Genomic DNA, 20839 nt, shown 5'->3' on the forward strand with positions numbered 1-20839 from the left:
AGAAAATAGAGTAGAATCTACTGAGAGGGCTTGGGCAAACAGAGTAGATGAAAATTTAGCCTTGCTGCAATCAACAGCAAAAACTCCCAGTAGCTGAGACTTTTCCTAATCTCTGTAAACACTAATTCTAAAATTTGGCTCAATCTTTCTGAGCCTGGACTTTAAGCAGACCAGAGAAAACAAAAGCAAGGAAAAAAAGCAAGCAAACAAAAAAACCTCTAAGAAAGTAAGGATAAATGGATTTTACAAAGGCCTCAAGGGCATCTGATCTTCTAATTTTATGTAAACAACAGTAAATACAGAAATACCCAAACACAGTAATCTGATCCAGCTGACTTGGGCACATGGCGAACTTTCCAATTCAGTGTCAGCTCTCAGGTTGTTAAAAATCCAGAAGACAAAATATTAAGTGCAGCCCACACAGCTAAAACTGATTAAATATCAAATATCTTGCACTTACGAGAAAACCATTGAAACTGATGAAAAATAATTCCCACATTATACTCTGTTCTGAGAAATGTTAATGTTAATAAGAACCTGGTCACTGCTACGTATTTACCCAAAGTTGGCAGAATTCTTTTCTTGATAGCTGAAATAGCTGTGATTATATTTATGTTGAATAAAGAACTTTGCTCAAGCAAATGACTACAACAATAAGATTGGAGCAGAAATACTGTTTATTTTAGTATGTACTTGTGAACTTATTAGCAAATAGGTTTGGCCAAGGAATGGGGGCATTGTGAAGTATGTCAAGGTTTATGTAACACTCTTTCTTTCTCCACTAGCATAAGTACATAAAGGCAAGATGTAAGGAAGGGTTCCATGCCCCACACTGGGTCTGTTTCATCCTTCTGCATTAGTAAGAAGCAGGTATTATGAGTATCCACAAGTGTTTCCTAGGTTTTATACTGATATTCTGATTCTGCAATTGCATTTTTCATTTAGAAACCAATTTTCAGCATCTGAATAGAAATTTACATGCCTTGCATACCATTAAAACAGTTGTCATGCTGTGCCTTTCCATGGCAGGTACAGAATAGAACTGTTTCCTGAATTTCTTCTGCAGTATTGGAAAACATTAAACTTCTTGTTTCTAGGAAGCTAAAGCTGAAACAGAGACCAAGCCTAAAGAAGAGGAGAAGAAACCTGTGGAGCCTGCAGCCCCTTCTGCACCCCCTGCTCAACAGGAAAAGCCCAAGACAGATGCTAAGCCTGCAGCTATACAGAGAGCAACCAGTAAGGAGTCTCTGATCATCAGTATGACACCATCCCCCAGAGCAGGAGAAGGAGAGATCCTTAAAGTTGAAATTAAAGAGAAAGAGAAGAAATAGAGGGTGCTTTGGGGTGTGGTTCCATCTATTTGTCTTGCTATATTCAGAGGACTGGCCAGACTTTGCTTTTGGGTATAGAATATAGAGACAACGCATGAGAAAAATCTACTCCAGCTCCTCGTCTTCTTGCCCTCCTCTACTGACACAACTGCACAAATTATTTATATTCTTAACCTTGACACTGAAGAGAGAACTTTTGGTGTATTAGAAATTACGGCTCAGACTGTATTTCACGACCACTTGTTTCTTGTTTTTATCCATGCTCTCCCTTTTTTCTTACTCTGTCTTGTTTCTACTTGTCCTCTTCCCTCTCCTCTTCATCCTTGCTTTCTTACTGCTGTTCCTGTTGTTCAGTCTGCTCTCAACTTTTGTATGTAGCCTTTTCTGTTTTCTCCTCTGCCTTCCTATAGTTATCCTTTTCCTTGCTACTGCCCTACTGTTGTTAAGGTTCCTTATGTTCCTCTCTATCCATCTCTCTCCTCCCCTTATATTTCTAATCGGTGACCTGGGTTTGTGACCAGCGTGGCACAGAGCAGACAGCAGGTGCTGTGTGTTGGGATGTTTTACCTTGGGATAGAGGGCAACATAACAAAACCATTGTCAAAAAATAAATCCCAAAATCCACCAGAGGGAAGCAGATTACAGAATTACTGCCAGCCCTCTGAAAGCATAAACATCTGCTCCAGCTGTCTTTGGCAAATTAACATGGGAAAGACTTAGATAGTTCACCCTTCAGAGGTGACCCGTAACTTTGGGCTGCTGATTCACTTGCTTGATCTTGTCAAGGGGTTGGGCTCTTCATCTTCTTCATCTCTGGAAAATAAGCACTTGATACAGCTGTCTGAAGAATCTTGGTATCTAAACCAGCTACTTCAAAAATAAAGGCTATTTTATAAAAATAAATAAAAAATATTTTTTTATTTTATAAAAAGCAGGATTTACACTTTCTGGTTGTGCATTGCAACGTTGCAGCCAATGCTCAGTTGTTCATCTGCATCATAGACTTTGACTAATGGTGCAAAGAGAAACCTGTGTGTTCCTTGTCTTAGCTACATCACACTTGTGAACTACAGTAAATCCTTTATGAGTGCCCCATCTGGGGGATACAGCCTCCCGTGCAGGAGCTCCCACACTGCCAACCTTCACACCGACTCATCAGTCTCAGATGCAATGTTACACAAAAGCTTGAAGCTGTGTTTTAAGGTTAACTCCCAACTACTTTATTTTCTTCCAAGGGTTTGCATCTCCTCTCTCTCCCAATCTCCTTTCAGATACCATTGGATGAACAGTTTTGTAAACAAAAGACATTATGTAGAGGCCAAACCAAGAAGTGAAAAGGGCAGACTTCACAGCTCCTTGGCTGACCAACCAACCAACCAAAGGCAGCACCATGCCAAAATGAAACGCTCACTTTCAGGCTATATATGATCCTGCAGGCTATGCATTCTGTAGGCCTGTCCTTTAAAGCCTTTCAACTTCTGTAATCACAGGCAAAACTGGAAGCCTAACTAGAATCAGTGGGAAGTTTGCCCAAGTAAAAGCTGGATGACTGAGTCCCGTATGTTGCATATTTCACAATCCTTTGACGTGACCAAAATTGTAATCTCTTTGAAAGTTCTCTTTCAAACAAAGTTCTGCTGCATTAGCAGTGAGGTGAAGGTTCAACTGCTTTGAGGAGAGAACCATCTCTACTTTTATGCTACTTGTTATTTGATATGTACAAAAAAAGGACATCATAACTGAGGGAGAAAATTTTAAATTGTTTCATAAATATTAATCTATTTCACATCCAGGACTGTCTCAATAAAATCTCAAGATTAGAAATACTGTGGAACTGTTTCATGAATGAGACCTTCTATGAATAATAATAATCTATGAATTACAATATATAGTTTCACATCCTTTCTTTTTGAGAGAGAGTTGTCAAAGCATTATGGAAGGGGGGAAAATATTCCCCATATTTTAACATTTTTATGTGAACATGTAAAGCTCACTCTCACTGAAAAGAACTGATTCCCTTCTGCCTACACAAACGCTACCAGGTAATTTCCAACGTTTTCTCTGTGGGCATATTTAAGTTCATCAATCACACGCTGACATAAATTACAAAGTAAAGGCTGAGACTGCAGCACCAAGTGCTTCACTGCAGTGATAGAGCGTCCCACAAACTGCTGCTTTGCTACAGCTCATAACAGCCCAGGTTTGCAGAAAAGTTTGACAGTTCTGTCTGCAAGATTACTGTTACGCACAGCCCTTGAGTTCCTTAAACCCAAAACAAAATAGGGGAAGTATCAGTGCAGAAGACAGTGGCCACACATAAATAACATCCATCTGGTTTTCTGTGATGTCCTACTTTTGCATTGTTGTGTTATTTTCCTCTTCCCACAATTCCTCCATTCTTAGGCAGGCACAAGAAGGCTCCACAAATCAAAGCTGCAATTATTTGTATGGTTTTCACCAGATGGAATGATACAAGAAATGTAAAGATGGAAGATGTAATAAATTATTTCTACCCTGGTAGATTCTTGACTAGTGAAGAAGCAGAATTAATTACTCTGGTGCACTTAGAAGATGCAGTTTCCAGTATCACAGTTGTCTCTGTGTGGCATTACATTCAACTGCAACACTGCCTCCTCTATCTCTTAGTGTCCTTATCAAGTCCCTCAGACTTGGCTACACTTGAATGTAAAGAAACTGAAGGGTAGAGTAGAATAATGTATTTGAAAACTAAAAATAACCATCCTCTATGCCTCTTTAACGATGTGGATATCATTTTGGGAAAAAAGTTTAGGAAAACCTGATACTAATTGTATGAAATAGCATGCATGGGAGAACTCTAATGTGGCACAAGGCATGAAACAGTCACAGTTAAAGCTGTCCAACTTGAGAACATTTTCTTGCTAGAAGACAGTATAAGATGCTTTATGAAGAATAAACTGCAGTCATAACCACTAAGTGGAAAGGCATTTTTCCTCTCCCTTTAACACTTGTTATAAATCCGTGGCATACTCACTTTAGGAAGCACAAAAGCAGCATTTAGCATTGCACACAGCATGCTGAATACAAAAGCACCACAGAACAGTATACTGAAATGATCATTTTAATGCACAGGCATCATAAATCAGCTAACTTCATCAGAACTGAAATACATATAAAAGTACAAAATTCTGGTTACAGGTGAGCTCTCTGCTGTACATATGTATATATTATGACCAATACATGGCAAAAAGCATCTTATGACAAAGACTGCCATACATCACTTTTATCACAAGGTGGTGCCAGTGACCTATGAGCACGTTCACTTTACAAAACTTGGACAATATTTTGCTTTGTCACCCTATTAATGCATTTTTTACATGTAAAAATAAACAAAAAAATAGCAAAACGACACAGTAACTCTCCTTCTCCTTTACTAACCATCTGCTGCGTTTCTTCACTCAGAATATCACTTCAGCCAACCCTGGAAGTTTTCAACAGCCATTAGCTGTACACCTCTAAGTTATACAGTTCTTGCCACGGTCCTGTTTGAAACATTTAATTTACAAAGAACAGGGCACATTGAGAACGAGGTGTTGTTGATATGCTATTCAACTCCCTAATCTTGAGGAACATGGGAGCAATTCTCTAATAAGAGATAATGTAGAAATTCAGAATTTATGTATAGAATACAGACAAAACAACGGGTTTTCTTTTACATGCAGCAGAAACTTAGTATAAAACATACTAACACATTTAAATGCACTTCCATGGCAACTAAAAACAGAATTGGTAACACAGCTCAGGTGCAGCATTATCTTTTTGGCAGACAGCTCAGAGGAACTTCAGTAGTATCCTGTACTCCTATCAGTAGTACTCATCCACTACAATTAACGTAGACAAAGCATTAATACTGCATCCAGTTCTCCCCATAAGTGAAGAAGGTAGCTGTGAAACAGTTTACTCTTCCAAAATCATACACTCTCAGTTTGCAGCAGTGTGATTTAGGTTTATTATAGTAACTTCCTTGATCTCAATATTTTGAATTGCATAACTGACATGAAATGACACTTCATTGTAATTTATACATTAAGTAGTTACAGATTTTCACTACACTGATAATAAGATGATTACAGATTTTTTTTACATAAATATATGTATTACATTTTAAAAAAAGAACGAGATTGGCTTAACGTGAGGCAAACTCTCTTCCTTAGCATTCCACTACTTGATAGTATTTAGGATCCCCTTCCACCAGGAAAAATGGAGTGGAGATAATATATCCATTAATGATTGATTGATAAATGTCAACTGTCTACAAAGCATTTGGTATGTCTTGTGTAAGATAACCTCGATAATTATATCTTTCATCCATCAACCTTGATGTGAATTCAGACTTTCGACAGGATTATACAGTAAAAAAAAAAATCCACTAAAACAAATAAACAAACAAACAGCAACAACAACAAAAAACCAAAACAAAAAAAAAAAAACCCACCCCAAAAACCAAACAAACTAAAAGCACACTAAGCAGCAAATACACTATGACCTGGTGAAATCTTGAGTGTCCAAGTGTGCTAAACTTAGCATTAGCCCATTCTGTTCTTACATACTACAGCCAGACCATCCACATGAGATAAGTTGGATGTCTGACTCTAAACCACACCAAATGTGAAGCTGCAAAATTAATGTTCAAGACTGGCATTCCAGAAGTGACAAATGTGACCTTTCAATCCACTTATGTTACACACAGTGACAAGATCAGAAGAGATCCTCAGCAAGCAGTATGCAGCTGGGGGTCAAGAAACCTTCATTTGTCCACTAAGCAAACACGTGATTTATACTTGGTATAAAAAGTGAAGGGAAAACTCAACCCAAGTAAATAAACCAGAAATTGTTGAAATGAGAAATTGAGAAACGCAGTATGATTATAGGATTAGGGCTTGAGACACTTGACTTTCTTTCTTCCTCTTTGAGAAAGAGGGATTAGTTTTTTTGCAGGCACTTTTCATTAGTGGGCTCTTGGAAAAGCAGCATGATTCAAACTATGAGAAAAGTAAATACAGGTAGCACTTTGAAGAACTCCTTTTACCTCAAAATATGCAGTTGTAAATCAGAGAAAACTTTTAAACTAAAAACCGAATTCCTACTTCACAAAAAGCCCTATAAAGATCAATAGTCATGACTGTTTTATGTGCAGGAAACCCCAAAAAAAAACCCCTACCAAAATAAATCTGGAATTTCCATTTTCCAGAACACTGCACATTGGAACACATCTTACAGCCCCTTACAGTAGTAGCCTCAAAGGCCAGTAGCATTCTTCTGAGATGATAGAGGTTTACCTTGATTCACTCTCATTATTCCCAGACTACCTTAAGAGAAGGCATACTATAAAAGAATGTATACTTTAATGACTTCTTTGGCTTGTGTTCACACAGCCCTGAATCCCAGGCATTGCCCAAAGGCACTGAAGTGGCAAACAAGAAGCAGCTGTGCAAGGAGAGCCTCTATACTCTGTGGCACTTGTCTGAATATGAAACACCGGTGTCAAAATTTTGTTACAGTGGCTTAATAGAAACTCTTTTTTCCACTCTTTTCAAAATCAAATGCATCCAGGTAAGCACTATCTCTCAAATCAAGATCAAACCTAAACACCATTACAATTTTGGCCCTTAAAAGGCACACTTGGCAAAGTGATTTGTAGGCAAAAGCTAACAGACATTACAGAGGCACGTGTACATGTATACAGAAGTATTTTGAGATCCAAACTCTGTAGATACAGCAAGTAAAGCAAGCACAAAGTCTCTCCTCAGCCCATTCATTTTGCAGCAGGATTCTTAGGAGGTTGAAGTTTGTAGGTGCTGAAGTAGTTCACCACTTGCTGAGGGACTTCTGCCAGGACACACTGAGCCAGAGCTTCTTTGGGAGACTTATAAAAAAAGAACACCAAGCTTCAGTTTCCAACAGCTACTAACAAAGTTTTTAAGGCAAGTAATAAGCACCTCCACTAGAAGGCCAACTTGAAGTCTGACATTTTACAGAGGACTTTACACAGTGCCCTTGTGTGACACACAGATGGAAGCTTCCCTGCCAGGTTTAGCTTCCCACTCCTGTCACCACAGATCAGACGGTTGTCGTGTGCCACTGAAGGAATGGGCTGAGAGCACAAAGGGCTGCCATGTCTGAAGACCCCTTTTGTCACACAAAATACACAGCACAGATATAGACTTTAGCCATATAAACATACTTCCACTATCTGCTTAAGATGACCCTTCAGGGACTTGTCTAAATCATGTCCATGAGACGAGACTTTTGCACCAAGTCTCATCCACAATAACTGTATTTCTATGGAGTGGCTCTTCTGCAGATACTGTTTTTACTCTAACTATCCATAAGAAAAAGAAATCTCTTTTCCTAGAAACTGAAAGCATATGAATATATAATATTATACTACACATTAACCCTAGTTAATCTACATCCAAGTGCATTACTTGATAAGCATGTTCTGATGTTCTCATGTATTGATTTTGCTCTTTCTCATTTCTGTTTGCCTGATTACTCTGAGATTAAGCAAAGAATTTGTATCAGAAGTAAAAATATAAAAGCAAAATAAGAAGTGTAAGGAGTATTACTAACAAGTTAATACTAGGACATGAAACAAAATTAGAATATATTAGGATGGAATAAATATATTGATCTTATTTGCCCATCCTGAAGAAATTTTGGTGGTTTTTATTTAAGTCAACTCTTTCCAAAATTATGATGCTTAAAAGTTGATTTCTAGTAGCTACACACACATTACTGGGTTTTACAGAAATGAAGAAAATATCAAGACTTCATTCTTTCACCACCATTTTTTTTTTTACTATTTACTTTTATGAAAATGAAAACTATCACCACTACTGTGGCCACACAGTTTCTACTGATTATGACCTCCCTGATTAGGACTTAGCCTTGAATTTTAATACTGCACTAAATTGTGAGACTAATCCACATTCACAAACAGGATCCACAATAAAAAGAAAAATTACCATAAGAACAAAGCCACAGTTTGTCCTCACAAATTAAAAACACATCCATTTGTTTAATAAAGTGTAAGAGTTTTACAAAGATCATTCAACTGCAGCAACTAGCCCAAAATGCAGTGCTGGAACTAGAAACTGAGGACTTGGGGCTTTTTTTTAGCATTTGATACAAGACTTGTCTTAGAGTACATATTGGATACACCACAAAAGCCTAGGACTAGATATAGGACGTCCTAGCAAGCCCAGCATACCTCTACAATATTTATTAAGCATATCAGTAAGATTACTTACATTTTGGAACTTCCTGAATGGCACAAATTGGACAATGTCTCTGACAGCTGGTTCTCCTGAGGAGGACCTAAGAACTCCATCATCACCATCAAGAAACTCCATGGCATCAAAATCTGCTCCTCCAACACCAACAATTATAATGGACATGGGCAATTTTGAAGCATTAACTATGGCACTTCGAGTTTGATCAAGGTCTGTTATCACACCATCCGTTATGATCAGAAGTATAAAGTATTGCTGTCAAATCAATAAACCCCATGTTATGACAAAGAAATAGCAAACATTTAATATTTAATAGCAAACATTAGCAAACTGCATAGTGTTGTCACTTTGGTATGTTCAGTGTGCTCACTGAGTTTTACAATCAAACAACTAATTTGTAGTCAAGCTTCATCTGTAGAGTCTGAAAAATTTCGTAAGGACAACGTGATCTTTTAAAAGAAGTCATATATAAACAGCCACCATCCAAAACCCTAATGGTATCACACTTCTTTTCTCCAAAATCCCCAGACAAACCAACAGTTAACCTATTTTCCCATTATTTGTTCTGGGATAGAAGACAGTCTACGAGGTTTTGAAAAGGTAACACCTGTGAAATTGGTATTTGTTTCCTTTCTGGCCTATCAATACCTTTATGAAACACTACCCTTTACTTCATTCCCTGTATCCTGAAAATCCTAAATCACATCTTTTACTGTTGAAAAACACAGCCATTTTCAAATTCCTTTAATCACATTTTCTAGCTGCTTCATAAAGTTAATTACCAAGGTGTTTGAGACTACTTTGTCATACATCAGTGATTTAATTAAGTACCACCTGAGTTGCTTCCACTATTCTGTCAGGCCTTCTAAAAGTTGACATCAGCTTCTGTTCTGGATTGCAGCACTAAAAGTGAGCTAGAAGTAGAAAGTCTGGAAATTATCAAATACTTTTTGAATTTCCAGTTTTCTCTCACTTCATTTCAGATGATTACTGACCAGCACAAATTCAAGTCCCAAAGATACTCCCAGTATTCTTAGAAGCCTCTCTTCACTACTTTCCTTCCCATCTGCTTTTATCTATCTCCAAATAACTGTTCTTCCTTTATCTTGTCTATTTAGGTATGACCTTTTCACCCTGCCTTCTGATAGTCCATTCCCCCTCTCCAGAAAGAACATCTATAAAGCAGTTATGACCACAGAAAGCTATAAGCAACAGCAGCAGGATAACACATCACATTGGATTTATTTTTCTCTTCTCATACTTCCTCTGTGCTGGAAAAAAACCAGCATGAGAATCAAAAGCCAATCCAAAATTACTATGATACGTATTAAAAGTCAAGGTAGTAAATTGTCTTCAATACATCCAATCACGCAGGAAAAATAAATCTCTTGCTAGGCATACTACATGATGTAAGTTAAAAAAAAACAACAAAACCAAAACCCACAAGAGGTTTGTCCCTTTCCTAAGATACAAACGTGTATACATACAGATATATGCATGCATACAGACATACATATACAGATATGCATACATATATATATATGAGAGCTACTAGTGGGAGACTACCAAAACAAAACCTCACCAGCATCATGGCATATGAAAATCCATAGCTCTTTTTCAAATTGGTTTCTACAGATAATTCTACATGCAAAAATAGCTAGTTTTATTTTCTGATTTTACATGACATCAAATACACTAGTATTTGATGTCATCAATGATTTAGGATTTTCTGAACTTCTATGCATTATTATTGACATGATTGAATACTTAAGACTCAGTTTTCAGACTATTTTTAATATGGTCAACAACTCATGCATACAATATGGAGGAGGGAACAGCCCATACAGTACCTGAACCTTTATAGTACAGTTAACTATCTGTGTTGGTGTCAGGACCTTTACCATCCACTTCTACACTATCTTATTTAATTCTATTTCCCAGCTACCTGATGTGAAACAAGGTCTAGTTAATGTTTTTCTTAGCTGAGGTTAAATCACTTTTTTAGATATAAAGGCTTAAATTAGACTTTAATACCTGTATAGTACTGCAAGAGCTTTGAACAGAAGATACTATAAAGGTGTGTATTTTTAAGACTCTATTTCAAATCTGAAGAGTTTATTTAGTTAATTGATGAGAGAACTTTAATGTACAATCTGCAAAAAAACAATTAGTTTTTATCTTTTTTTAAGGGTAACAAGTTACTCACATGGTAAAGAGGAAACTGTCAAATGAATACACTAGTATGTTTAAAAGAGAAAAAAAGTGTTTATAAACTAGAAGGAAAATAAAAAAGTAAGAAAAAAATCGCAGAGTACCATAAAGAACTTACAGATGCTGTTTGCTGTTGAGTAGCTGCAGCAGCAAATCTGGCCACATGATTTATAATTGGAGAAAAATTTGTTGGTCCATATAACTTCACTTGAGGAAGACAGGCTCGATATGCATCAACAATGCCTTGGATCCCTAGAGAACAGAAATAGATTATTTTTAATTATTTTTTTTCATATTAGAATTAGGATATTTTGAAGCAGTTGATTTTCCTAAAGCTGTATGAATCAGTTACTGGAAGTGATGATGCAAAGATTAATTACTAACCACAGTGGGAAAAAAATAAGTTTTTCATGAGCAATGGAGGTTTTCAGTTTGACCAGTGCTTAAGGCACATGCATAACATGACTGGCTTTGTGTGAACAGAAAGGCCAAATACTCTATGCTCAAGGATGAAACTGAATTACAGCAGTTCTCTTCACCTGGCAGCTCATGTGGTTGGTAATGTGATCCAAGAGGCCACACTGAACAGGCATTAGCAGCACCCCACTCAAACCAGACAACTCCACACCAGCAGCAAAGTAGAATAAAGAGGCATGACAACGCAAGAGAACTGTTCCCAGCCCTGTGCCCTGGCTGTTTAAACCACTTCTTTCATAAATCATTACTGAATACAGATGCAATGCTATTTCTCCTAAGTATGAGAAATTGGTTATAAAATTGTTTCCTGCTACAGGACTAAAGTAAGTAATCATTTAATTAGATTAATTTAATTAGAACAGCATGCTTCAGATCACTTTTCAAGTGTTTTTATGCCTTCACCTTAGGCATTTTACTCTCTAGGTCTGATGTTGCTTTCTCAGACTTACCATTACAGAATGGGTTTGATGGGTTAAAATTTATTGGGAACTCATGAGACACCTGTGAAGACACAGAAGACATAGTCAGGACTGGATATACAATCTCCTCCTGAAGAAAGTGCTTTCAGCTTACGTAGTGCATTTACACATTCCATTACCTGAAAAGAAGGAGGAATTTGTGCACCAAATCCAAAGGCTGGAAACATCTTATCTCTAAAAAAGCAATTTTAAAGAGAACAAAGTCAGTGCCTTACATTAAAAGCTGCCATAGTTCAGTAATTTTAGTTATCAGAGATGCTTTTCATTATTAAAAAAGCTATTTAAGAGGCAAAATTAAATGGAAGTTCCCCACTGTAATTGTTTCTGGGACCAAAACTAGTTTTAGCACCAAACTGGCAAGAATGCAAGCATATATTTAAATCAATGCTGCTCTTTTATCGCATATGAAGGGCCCTGCTTGTCTGCAGTAAACACAAGCTTGTACTTGCAATTATAAGATGGTGTTTTAGTTCTATAACTTAGCTCAGAAGTTTCATTCCAGTGTATCTGCAGGCATCTTCAACACTGGTTTAAAAAGCTACCACAAGTGTCTATACATATCTAAAAAAGTTATGCAAATAAAAACCTAACACTTACGTATCATAATCCTGAACGACCATCCCGACAGACCAAATGGCTGTTAGGTACTCATTAACTCCATTAGGGCTGAGGAAATGCAGAGAGTCCGGAGAGCGAGGGTCTCCATTGGAGCCTGTAAAATCTATCCCCACCTGTCAAATGCAGTATTTATATCTGATTACTCTTAAAGTTAAATTATGCTTCTTATCTCTAGCAAAGCCAAAGTGAAAACCATGAAAGAGTAGTAAACAGGACATCTACAAATCTAACAAGCACAGTACTTGGATGCAGGTTTCTTGGAATATTAACATTCTTAAAACAATGCCACTACAAAACTCTCAAAAGCTCTGCATCCCTCTCCAGAAGGGCTGAAATTGCTTTCATCTGAATCACAGAATGGTTTGGCTTGGAAGAGGCCTTGAAGATCACTCAGCTCCATCCCCCCTGCCATGGGCAGGGACAGCTTTTACAAGACCAGTTTGCTCAAAGCTCCATCCAACCTGGCCTTGAACACTTCCAAAGATGGGGCAGCAACAGCTTCTCTGGGCATCCTGTCAGGTTTTTGCTGTGTTTACTTTCAGTAACTATTCACACCAGCTCTTCAAAATCTGGTAAATTAACTTCATTCTGTACCCTGCCACACATACATGTCTTCTCGGAAGTACAACTAGCCAGGCTCCACAGAAGCCTAGACAGTTCTTTCTCTGACTTCAACAGGTCTTTGCTTTGGTGATGAAGCATGTTACTAAGATGAAGACACCTTACTGTTATTGGGATTGCATTTGGTTCACAAATTACATAACTTAAGGGTTCTAACCCATATGTCCTCTGCATGCTGCTTCCAAAGAACTGTAAATTTCTCCTTGGTCTCCATCTGCACAACTTTGCTAGTTCCTAATGAACATAACCAGAGGTTCAGAATATTTTGCCAAGAGTAAAGACTATTTTTTTCTAAAAAGACTAAAAGCACTCTGGCAAAACAGCTTCATGGTCCATGCTACAGAACAAAAACGAAGTCAACTAGGAAAAAAATACAATAATCAAATAAAGCACACAGCCAATCAACTCTATACTTCAATTTGTTCCAAAACTCAAGAAGAATTCATGTAAATAGTTTAACTTACGGTGAAATTCAGCTGACACCCACCCATGATGTAATCAAGGAATGTGCATTCTACAATGATCTAAAAATAGGAGACAGAAATTTTGTTTTTTTTCAATGGGAAAATACCAAGTTAGTATTATTGTAGCAGCTTCTGAGGTTCCAGATACGTTGTCTTTACCCACAATAAGCACTAGTTTTGCCCTATAGCTATCCCACCCACCCACTGCAAGGAGGATATTTGCAACACATGCCACCATACACTCAGTGCATCAGAATCAGGCCTTTAACAAACTACAGACACCAAAGCAGCTCCACAACAACTTTCATCTATAAAATAACACATTATAACAGAGTTTTTTACTTTGCCATAAAACAGTGAGTTGGGAAATGCAGTGGCTCAGAACTGACTTAAACTGGTAAGTGACTTTTCAAGAGAAAGCAAAGAGACAGGGGAGGATAGATATGTGATTCAGCTCTCAATTTGCCTTATATGAATCAGAGTCCCTTAAATATTCAGTGTGTCTGGAACTTTCAGACATTTTAAAGTTTCTTATAGTTTGAAGATGAAGATAAGTCACAGCAACTCTCATTTAGTTTAACACTTAAAACCCAGAAGCATACCAGAATATGTTACTGACCTCACAATGCTTAACGCTCACAATGCCAGAGTTTTTATAGTTCTTTTTCTTCTGTCTTTTCTTTTCATTGATGCACTCAAATTCAACCTGTATGAATGCAAACAAATACAACAAAAATATGTAATATCATTTATGCAACAAGTTTAATAATCCTTTATTTCAGGACTGATACTTTGTGTTTATATTAAAAATGAAGTTAATTTCATAATCCAGAAAAATTAAACCCTGCCTGCCCAATATCAGCAAGAAAAAAACACATTCTCAAGACAGAAATCCTCTCTTACGCAAAAGGCTATAAACACATTTGTTTTGACAACTGTATTTCAAACAATGAAAGAAATTCTGTAACATTCTCCCTCTCAGGAGTCTGCTTACAACTTTCTTTTCGGTAAAGACATAGCAATTCAAACAAAGCATCAGTGTTTTCAGCAGCTGTGGCTGGAATTATTATTATTTTTATTATTTAGTACAAATACAACAGTCAAAATATTAGAAAAGTACAAGCATGCACTCTTGTACATAGATTCCAACATTTTTAATGCAGAAGTAGTTCTGGAGGTTTTTACTGGACTAAAGAGAAATATGGTAAAACTTCTTGATAACACACATATCCATTAAACAAATACTTTCATGTTATGTTTGCTATACCAACTTCTGTTTTCTACATGTAAACCCTGCCTACTACAAGGTTTGGGAACTCTTATAGTATATAAGATGTGGAAGGGTAATATCACTTTACAGAAAAGCCACCTACTGCAACACAGCTGCATTTTTGTGCAGTGGCATGAATACTGAATTTTCCCATATTCACTGAAGTATACATAATAGCTAATAAGTGCCACATTTTAAAACAAAAGACTAAATAATATTTGAGAAAATACTAAAAGCTTTGGTCTTTTATCTGTAGTTAAATTTGTGCTGCATTCTGTCTTTTGACAATCCAGGGGATTTTTATTTCTGTATTTTTATGATTAGTGAATTTTTTGTGCTGATGGTGGGGCATATAGAGACATAATAATAAAAACTGTAACCAAGACATTAATCCCAGGAAAATGGATGCACAATGTAAATGCTGTTTCAGCCACAACTACAAGAGCAATGTCAAGATATAGCCTAACACAACCTGGAGATTGCCTGAGGCCAGGTGACCAAGGTTTTGCTCCAATATGAATAAAACAGCTTATCAAGAACACACAGGCAGCTTAGACCGTTTAACACTTACAGGTGATGACCGAGATGCTTCCTTCAGTTTTGACATTGTGGTTTGAAAACTTCCTATGAGATCATGAGACCCATCACCATCATAGTCATAGCACTCAACCTAAAATGCAGCATTACTTAGTGTTAGCAACAGAAACGGCCCCACAAAAACAATAAACACTGAAATGGCAAACCTGAACATCCCAAACATTCCTGTGTCTTTTATATCACAGAGGTTTTTTCACACTGAAGTCTTAGAACTGCATAGGGTTGTACTTAAAAGAGATTAAGGTTGAGTAGAAGCCAATACACTCAGTTTCAAATCTAATCTTCCACTCAAGTGAAGGAGAGACAAGAATACTAAGTAGTGTCAGGTCTTACATGAGCAAGTAACATCAATTATATTGAACTATGTTTTGAGAGTGATGGGGTGTTGGGAAGAATAGGAAAACAATGTAGGGTTTTTTACATTCATCATGAATCTGAGCATCCAGCTGAAAATTTTGAAAATCATTTATGTAAGCAACCACAAGAGTTTTAGAAACACTTTTATATTACTTCATTAATCCTCAAGATGACATAGAACTCATAAGCATATGAAGGTTCAGCCCTAAAGCTAGAAACAGTATTTGAATTTTTGTTTGTTAAGATGAGCAAATTTAAACAGCAGATCTGTTAAACTATGACCCATACTTTGTGGATCTGAATGTCAACTAAAAATCTCTTTTCCTATAGTGAGAGTTTAATGATACGCTCTATTATTTAATCAATGCACCCTTTTAACAGCTTGATCTACCAAAGAAGGCAGGAGTGAAAAACGCTTTTTTTTTCCCTCTTTGAAAACATGCCCAAAATGCCTTTCTATATAAAAAAATTGGTTATTTATCTATAAAATCTTGTGTTAATTTCATCCACTTCTGGTATTTAATTTCAGTTTAGTAACACAGACATGACAGCTAATTTAATCAAATCACATAAAAACATACTAAAATAATTTAATAATGATGATGATAAATAGAAACAATAATAAATCAAGAGTCAAGCAGGTATCCCACATTACTTGGAATCAAAATGCAAACTTCAAGAAAAATATTCAGAGTATGTAAGGCTTAAACTGAACAGCTATTTGCATGTCCATCTTTCAAGTCTAAAAATATTGTACCTTATATTCAAGAATCAATTTAACTGATTACTTGAGCATTTCAGTTAGAAATAAAAAAGCAAAACAAACAACCTCAACATACACTTGAGCTTCTGAAAAAAATTAGGTTTTGGAAAACAGGAATGTTGAAGTACAAAACATGATGTGTAGATTGGGAGTTCTACTGCACAGAACATACCTCTATCTTGCAGTTTGCACTACTTCATTTTGAATTAATTAATAAATAAAAAAAATGCATGCACATGCACTGAACACCACCTTAAACCATGCAAGCACCCAAAGAGCCAACAGGTTAACATAATTAATGTTCATGGCAGATGCTATGTAAATTCTTCTGAATGCCATAAATTATGCCAATCAAATACTCAGCTAAGTGCTTCCGTAGCTGAAATTTAAAACTTAACATATTTCCTGACCCAATAGTTCTGATACCTGTTAACACAGTTAGTAGATGATTTTCCTTTTTATTTCAAAGAGATCAAAATTTGTCTTGCTTGACATGTATGACCCATTTAAGACAATTTTTAATATTTATTCCAGACAAGACAGAAGCATTTCCTTTTATTCCATAAATGCCCTCTTGGACATGCAATAGCAGTTGGGAACAATTTTATTCAACATATTTTTTCCAGCAGAACTAGGCATGCCTGCTCCAGATGAAAAGCTCACATTTGTGACACAGAAAAACTTCACTGACTGCAGACACACTCACATGGAACATAACCATGAATCCAGAAGATAAAGAATCAACTTGGTTTGTGCACTGCTGGGTGTACACAAACTAAGCCATTAAAGAGGTGAAAAGCCACTCATAGAAAAATTTCTGGTTTTACTTACTATGACAAACAGCCCATTACACATGCAACTGTGTGCATAAAAGTGTTAAAGGCATTGTTTAATCCTTCAGTAACATTCCATAATACAATTCTGCCTACATTTTAATGTTTGAAGTGACAGGTCCTGCATTTCTAAGTTAAGACATAATCAAACTGCCTGTCTGCAAGTCTATTACAAGTAAAGTCTATTTTCTCTGGATATAAACCTACACTTCTGAGGTATGATTTCAAATAACCAACTTTATTATGATCATAGAGCTGAGAATAACTCTTCACAGATACATTTAGATCAATGGTCTACAACTTTAGTATGCTGTTTACTGAACAGGAGAAATATATTTATAGTATATGTTAATATAAGAGCTGTCACAGCAGTTTTGGGGAAAAGGGAAGCAGAAAGGAATGAGATGAAAAAAACAGAAGCAGTAAGCGAAGGTTGTTCTGGGCTTGTAAAGTTGTTCATTAGTCTCCTCTGTAAATATGTATTTAAATCCATCCAGGTGCTGTTAACACCCAGATCCCTGTGGCTGTTAAGGATTTTCCAGGATTGCCTCAAGTCATATGACTAATACCCATTACATGCAAATCATATTTTAAGTTCTCCTTCCCAGAGGAAGAACATCAAATATAGCAGTTTGTTGCATTCAGATTTTCAGGTTTCTTTTTCAAATGATAAAAATACTAGGTTTCTAATATGATCATAATAGCTTATAAATGGCATTTTTATTGGCTGTTTAGCCTCAGTTCCACCCCTAAAGGGAATTCCTTAAGAAAAAATATTCAGAAAACACAATTTATTCAAGATAAAATTGGAAAACAGAAAATATTAAAGCCTTCACAGATTTAGTTAACTTTCTAATAGAAAATTCAGTTTTATATGAAGAGAAAAAGTTGTTAAAACTGGTATTCACAAGTTGTATCTGACTCTCATCTGTTAGCTGTATATTAAGTCTAATTTATTTTATCAGGCAGTATAATAAAAATTTCATTAATGTTACCTGTTGCACCAGTAACAAAGTATTACAAGATCCATCACATAGAACAAAGCGTGTTCTAGCCTTTAATATGCTTCTTTCACTGCACAGTATCTTTAACACCACCAGTATTGGCTGATGCCATGCTAGAACTGTACAATCAAAATAAGAAACTGCACTGGACATTTCAAAGATATTTGTGTTCAGATGGTTTCCCAGACTTTCAAATGCATCACAAATGTGCAGTGTTTTCCTTTTTTCCCCTCTAAAACATGCATGTGTATCTGTGCCTCTCAAATAAGAAACCTAATACTTTCAATTTAATTTGAGGCAAAAAATCTGCAGTAATTAGAATAATACATATTTCCCTTGTTACATATTTTAACTTTTAATGCATTAATTTATACACACATTTAATACACATTACCTTGATTGACTTATCCATGTCACTGTAACACAGAGAATTGAGAGAGATTTTAAAGGGCCTCCAAACAGGATTCAGGTTGTTTTTAATAACCTGGTTAAAAAAAAAAAAAGGCAGAACACCATTGTTCACAAGGGTGGAAAGTAGTTATCATAATGGGTCATACCTCATGCCATGATTTTTGTGTGCAAAAAACCAACTGATTAATGCTGCTGTCAATGTACTCCAAATCCTAATACATAGGATAGAAATCAAACTACTCTTAACATGCCATTGTTAAAAAAGAGATGATCTCCTTCAGCTCCATATTTCGCTAGATTTCACTGTCACCTACTATGTCCTTCAGATATTGCAATGCAAAAAATTTAAATTTATCATTACTTAAACAAGATACCGGTTGCTTTCTTTTAATAAGCACACATATATACATACACACACATATAAAGGCATGAGTTACCAAAAATGTGTGGAGAAATATTACATTGAAATTTCTGAATACATCAGTGCTCCAGAGATTACAATTCACTCCCACATATTATTTATTCTGAAATGTCATTTATGGAAATATGCCCTCAAGAAATTCACAGTAAAAAGTATTTTTTTATTAAAAAAACAAGTAATGCACTGTAAAAAACAGTGCTTGAGGATAAAAGGCCTCTCCAGCTGAACACTAAAGTTGTTATTTACAAACACTTGTAGAAACACTTTGAAAGATCTTCAAAATTTGTCAACAGTTACCTGTAAATATACCCAATACATGAAATAACAATCTTACAAAGTACAAGAAACTACACATAACATGCACTACTTAATTAATAACACCTAACAATAGTAATACTTCCAACATTGTAGGAGTGCTGAGAAAGAAATTTCTCTTGAAAATTAAATCAATAAAGACAGTAGATAGGAAAAAGAGAGGTTTTTTTGAACCTATAACAAAAAGAACTAATCCACCAGACATTTCTAGGCTGAAAAAACAAATTCTGGATTTATTACTGAATAAATCATCATAGAAAAGATGCACTTTAAGTAGAAGAACCATCTTACAAGAGAAACTAAGTCTGACAAAAAGGATTTATAGTTCTTCAATATCCATACTTCAAAATTAATACAGTCACCACTTCCTATGAGCAAAGAACCTCAGCTGTATGTATGTGTATATATATATATTTATATGTATGGGCCCTGAGCTGCCACTACAGTGAGACATTCTGAAATTACTCTTAGCCTGACAGTTGCTGTCACAGGACCCCTACATCTCCTCCTGGGTGAAAGGCTGCTGCTGCTCAAGCACATTTTCCCTCACTCTGCATTCTCCTTGGCTTGCCCTTGCTATGCAAGCATTCAGCACCATTACTTTCCTTAGTAAAGGGTACATCCAGGTGACACTTTCCTAAGAACAGCAGAGCCAGAAATGCCCAAGTCCTACCCCAGCACAGGGTAGAACTGAGCAAATGCCCCTGTGTGAGTATGCAGTTCTTTTTAAAAATACTTGTTTTCTCCTACACTGCTGAAAGTTAAAAGGGAAAAAAAAGTGTTTTCTTTTCAAATAGAATGGCATATATCAACATCAGCATAAAGAGAATAAACTAGATTTCCCAGAAAAGTCAGTGGAAGAGATGATGCAATTTCTAACTAGTCTGCAGGTCAATTCCAGGCTAGTCAATTCTTTGTAAGGCATTGTGTCTCTAATGCTGTGACACATTGGAAATTAAATAACCTTAACCTCTTTGTTGTTAACCAAAAATATCCTACCTCAGTTCTGTGAACCATCACCCAGTTTCCATCTCCAGTCTGTTTGTGGAATTCCAGATAAGGATCTGACTTTCCAAAAAAGTCCTGTATTTAAATAACATGCAATTATCTTAGAACAGCCTGTAGCATGAATACCATTAAATTTCAGTTAACACACTCTTAGATTAACAAAAACTAAATGCAGGGAACAAAAGATTAAGATGATGAAATGCAAGTCTGATTATATTACCACCTGTGAAAAAGAAATTGAAGGATGTCCTTACATTTAGGAGAAAATTGTCCATATATTACACACCTGGCAGTTCAAACAAAAGAATAGTTATACCAATAAGTATTACAATGGATAGACAGGAAACTAAGGATTTCATCCAGTTCAAAAAAAGTATCATTAAAT

The 20839-nt window shown here is 36.2% G+C and overlaps 2 protein-coding genes across 5 annotated transcripts in view; one reads left to right on the forward strand and one right to left on the reverse strand.

Annotated features, from left to right (window-relative positions):
* CNGB3 (cyclic nucleotide gated channel subunit beta 3) overlaps positions 1–1331 on the forward strand; it is a 58490-nt gene extending 57159 nt beyond the window's left edge. Inside the window, exon 18 of the mRNA XM_086883563.1 lies at positions 1098–1331. Within this exon, the coding sequence (XP_086739689.1) occupies positions 1098–1331 (234 nt within the window). The remainder of the gene's footprint in view (positions 1–1097) is intronic.
* Positions 1332–4415: 3084 nt separating this feature from the next.
* CPNE3 (copine 3) overlaps positions 4416–20839 on the reverse strand; it is a 28869-nt gene continuing 12445 nt past the window's right edge. For all 4 annotated transcript variants that reach the window (XM_023920809.2, XM_023920807.2, XM_023920808.2 and 1 more), the window contains 11 exons: positions 20446–20529; positions 18694–18783; positions 15317–15415; positions 14095–14181; positions 13476–13535; positions 12370–12503; positions 11892–11946; positions 11743–11794; positions 10935–11068; positions 8624–8860; positions 4416–7236 (listed from right to left, as the gene is read on the reverse strand). In XM_023920809.2, coding sequence (XP_023776577.2) covers positions 7126–7236; positions 8624–8860; positions 10935–11068; positions 11743–11794; positions 11892–11946; positions 12370–12503; positions 13476–13535; positions 14095–14181; positions 15317–15415; positions 18694–18783; positions 20446–20529 — 1143 coding nt within the window. In that variant the 3' untranslated portion in view covers positions 4416–7125. The remainder of the gene's footprint in view (positions 7237–8623; positions 8861–10934; positions 11069–11742; positions 11795–11891; positions 11947–12369; positions 12504–13475; positions 13536–14094; positions 14182–15316; positions 15416–18693; positions 18784–20445; positions 20530–20839) is intronic.

Source organism: Cyanistes caeruleus, chromosome 1 (assembly GCF_971803275.1).
Source record: "Cyanistes caeruleus chromosome 1, bCyaCae1.hap1.1, whole genome shotgun sequence".
NCBI lineage: Eukaryota > Metazoa > Chordata > Aves > Passeriformes > Paridae > Cyanistes > Cyanistes caeruleus.